General features: G+C 51.8%; 1 protein-coding gene across 1 annotated transcript in view; it reads left to right on the top strand.

The window, feature by feature from the left end:
* Positions 1 to 548: 548 nt before the first annotated feature.
* KIAA0895L (KIAA0895-like ortholog) overlaps positions 549 to 3,505 on the top strand; it is a 5,928-nt gene continuing 2,971 nt past the window's right edge. Inside the window, 1 exon segment of the mRNA XM_010160838.1 lies at positions 549 to 716. Coding sequence (XP_010159140.1) covers positions 549 to 716 — 168 coding nt within the window.

Here is a 3,505-nt window from a genome sequence, read left to right as displayed (position 1 = left end):
ATTTTGTAGATGCTCCATAAATGTTAATGCTAGTAAAACAGCACGTGCTGCTTTTATTAGAAGGCTGTTGGCGTGCAGCAGGCTGCTTGTGCCGAGACCCTGGCCAAGGAGGAGGAAGTAGCATCGCGGCGAAGGGCAGTGCTGGTGATGCCCAGCTTTCCTGCCCAGCGCTGCCCCAAGGAACTCTCGGAGCACGAAGCAAGTGGATAGGATTTGTGCAACACTAGCGTTGGAAAGGAGTACCAAAAACCAGAAAAGGTGGAAATAATCAGGGCTTTAAACTCCAGAAGCAGATGCCATTTGGCTTCTCCTTTTCCCTATTCCCAGATGCTTGCAGGAGTGATAAAAAGCAGATGGACTGTGGGTCATGGTGATGGTATGTCCGTCTGTCCCGGTGCGCACCTCTAGCTGTCTCTGTCTCCTTGGTTTTTTGGATACTGCAAACCCATGTCTTGCTTTACAGGCCTTTCTCAGGGTGTCTCTCCGCTGGGTTTTCTTGCAGGTGGGGTTTTGGGATGCGTTGATAAGCGGGGAAGGCGTTTGCACTGATGCGTGGTTTCTGCCTGCGACAGGCGATCAGGATCATTCGTGCCGTCCTGGAGAAGTACGGGACCTACGAGAGCTTCGAAGTCGCCACGGGCGGGAGGCTGCTGAGCAAGTGCCAGATCTGGTCCATCATCCGGAAGTACATGCAGAAGGAAGGCTGCGTGGGAGAGGTAATCCTTGCGTTATCGCTTGTGAACTACAGCGGCAAAGTATTTATTTTTCTGATAATGAGGACTCTGATTACAAAGCGTTTTGGGGACAAAGAAGAAACTTTGCTACTCTGAGCTGTGGTGTCCTTTCATCTCTGCCTTGGCTGCATTTCCAAACCCCGGCCTTAGGATGTGGGTGCTGGTTCCCCACCAATTTCCCTTGATTTTTTCAATGTATATCTCCCTTTTACGCTTGAGAGAGGGAGAGGAGCTGCTGCTTATCCATGTGGCCGTGCAGGGAGCCTGTTGCTGCGTGTGTGAGGTATTAATTACTGCTGTTAGCAGGGGTATGGCAGACATCTCCGACAGCTGCCTTCACTCATGTGTCCAAAAGCAAAGGCGGGGGGAGAGATTTCCTGCGGGATGTGCTGGGTTGTGGCGCTTTGCGACCCTGAGCTCGGGTTTTAAGGCTGGGAAATACGTGGTCAAGATTTGACGGTAGCCATGCGGGATGGAGCAGGGTGGGTGGGGAGTTCAGCATCTCCTAATCTGGTTTCTCTGTGCCCCCAGCAGCATCCAGCATGGGATGTCCCACAGCTTTGGTTAAGAGCCCTTTTTTTTCCCCCTCCTGCCAGCAAGGTGTGGGCAAAACGCTTCCACCATCCTGGGTTCAAGTGGTGAGAAGGATTTCAGGGTCTGATCTTGCTTTTTCAGCTCACGGGGCTGCCTTCGCTGTTGGCTGCAGGGCAGAAGGCCATGAAGTGCCGCCTGGCCGGGGGGCTTCCTCACACGGGGGCTTCCTTCCTCTTGGCCAGGCTATTTTCCCTCGCTCTGATTTTACGGGCTTAAGCTCTTCCTTACAGACCTACACTTACAACTTGCTAGTTGTGGTCTATCTCTTGATTTTATTAATTGATTAAATTCAGCGATTTTGCTCTTCTCCATTAATCTAAACCCAAATTGAGCTCTGGCTGGGCAGAAAGCCATCTCTTTCCTTACACACTGGTGTACAACGGGCTTCCTTCCAGCGCTGTGTCATTTTCCCTTTGCTCAAGGGAATGCAGGGTTCAGCAATTACTTTGCACATTGACGTGTGAGATACGTGGCTCTTTTATCCCAAACATTCGATAAATGCTTTTAAAACCTTTAAAACATTGGTTGGTCTGTTGCTACCAATTAGGAATTCCGCTGAATTTCTCTGGGGCAGGGAAGAGGGAAGGGTTTCATCTGCTCTCGATGCAGCAATGTTGGCAAAACTTGCTCTGTGGACAGGACAAAACTTGCTGGAACTTCTGCATCGCTGATAATGTAACACCCTGCCAGGGAACTGAGCGGTTTCAGACATTTACCTCCCTCCCCGTGCCTGTATCTGTGATTTCTGACTTTCACTTGCTGTGCCCCGTCTGCTCTGCTGTGCCGTTGGCTTCCCTGTTACCTGCTAATCGTGATGCTTTCTTAAAACATAAAAAGAAAAAGAAGAAACTAGTGCAGGGGGTTGCATTATCCGAGCGATTGGCCTGCTGGTGCACCAGCTGCCTGTGCTGCCTGCAGGCAGTCCTGGCAGGCAGCGTGGGCCAGGCGGGCGGCAGCTGCCCTTTGTCCCCGGCGCTGACCGGCGACGGCAGGATCCCGTTTTCCGGCATCGCAAGCAGCATGCTCCTGGGTAAGTGTCTGTGCTATAATTAACTTTGTGTCTTTAAGAGCTTCTTTGTCTGGGTCTGGGCTGCAGATCCTCAAGCTCTTCTGCTTTTCTTCTGGCTCAGGACCAAGGCGATGCAGCCGGAGCTCAGAGGTCTCCATATGGATTTTGGTGAGCTCCCAGCTTGCAGCAAAGAAACCCCTGGCCCCATTGGTAAGTGCTGTGTGGCAATCCCTGGGGTTGTGAAATGTTGTTAGCTTGGACAGCGCTAGCTAGCATCTCCTGGGATCCCAGTGGTGGTCCCACTCCATCCTGGAGCTGCTCAGTGCCGGCGCTTTCTTGGCGTGTGAGGTGCTGAGGAGGCTGCTGGCAGTGCCAGGGAGCTGGGGAGACACTGGAGCCCGTGCCCCGGTGCTGCAGGAGCCATCAGTGGCCTCCCTCGCTTCCTGGAGCTGTTTCTCCATTGTTGCATTCACAAAAACTGAGCAGAAGGTTTGTGGACCACGAGGATGCACTGGGGATCCTGCTCAGAACGAGAGAGGTGACGAACTTGGAGCTGGTGATGCTGCTCCAGGAATAGGATGTTGGCTGAAGCTGCAGCCGTTCCTGTGACAGCGTCTGCAAAGCTGGCAGGTCCCGAAATAAGGCAAGTGGTGCTTGGTGCTGCTCAGCAGGCAGATGGGCTGCTGCAGCCGGAGAAGGGCTGCCAGCAGCATAACAGGAGCATGAGAAGCTGCGGTCACTGGTGATGCTGAGGGTCCCTTCCCATCGCTCCCGGATGGCTGGCTCAGAACAGGGCACAGGTCACGAGTCAGGAGTGAATGGGCAAGGCTTTCCTTGGAGTTGGAGGGATTCTTTTTCACGCTGGTGTATTTTAATCCAGGTAAGCAATTGAACTGTGTACATATTTTCTGCTGTTTGTTTGCCCAGCGGTAGACTCTGCTCTGTTAAGTTGTACTTCTGGCTTTCGTGAGCAGCTTTGCACAATAATAAACCTGGGTTAAAGCAAACCCATTCGGCCTCCTCTCCTTTTTTTAAATAAGAGTGAAGAACTGTCGCGTAGTAATAATGTGTGTGCACATTTTCATCCTGAAAAATACGAGCTGTGAAGTCATAGATGGTTTTAGAGTTAATATGGATGTGATGGATTGATTCTGTGATGAAACTTGTA

Source organism: Eurypyga helias, unplaced genomic scaffold (assembly GCF_000690775.1).
Source record: "Eurypyga helias isolate BGI_N326 unplaced genomic scaffold, ASM69077v1 scaffold27330, whole genome shotgun sequence".
Classification (NCBI taxonomy): Eukaryota; Metazoa; Chordata; class Aves; order Eurypygiformes; family Eurypygidae; genus Eurypyga; species Eurypyga helias.
Note: the sequence above shows the minus strand (reverse complement) of the source record. Positions and strands in the feature narration are given on the sequence as shown.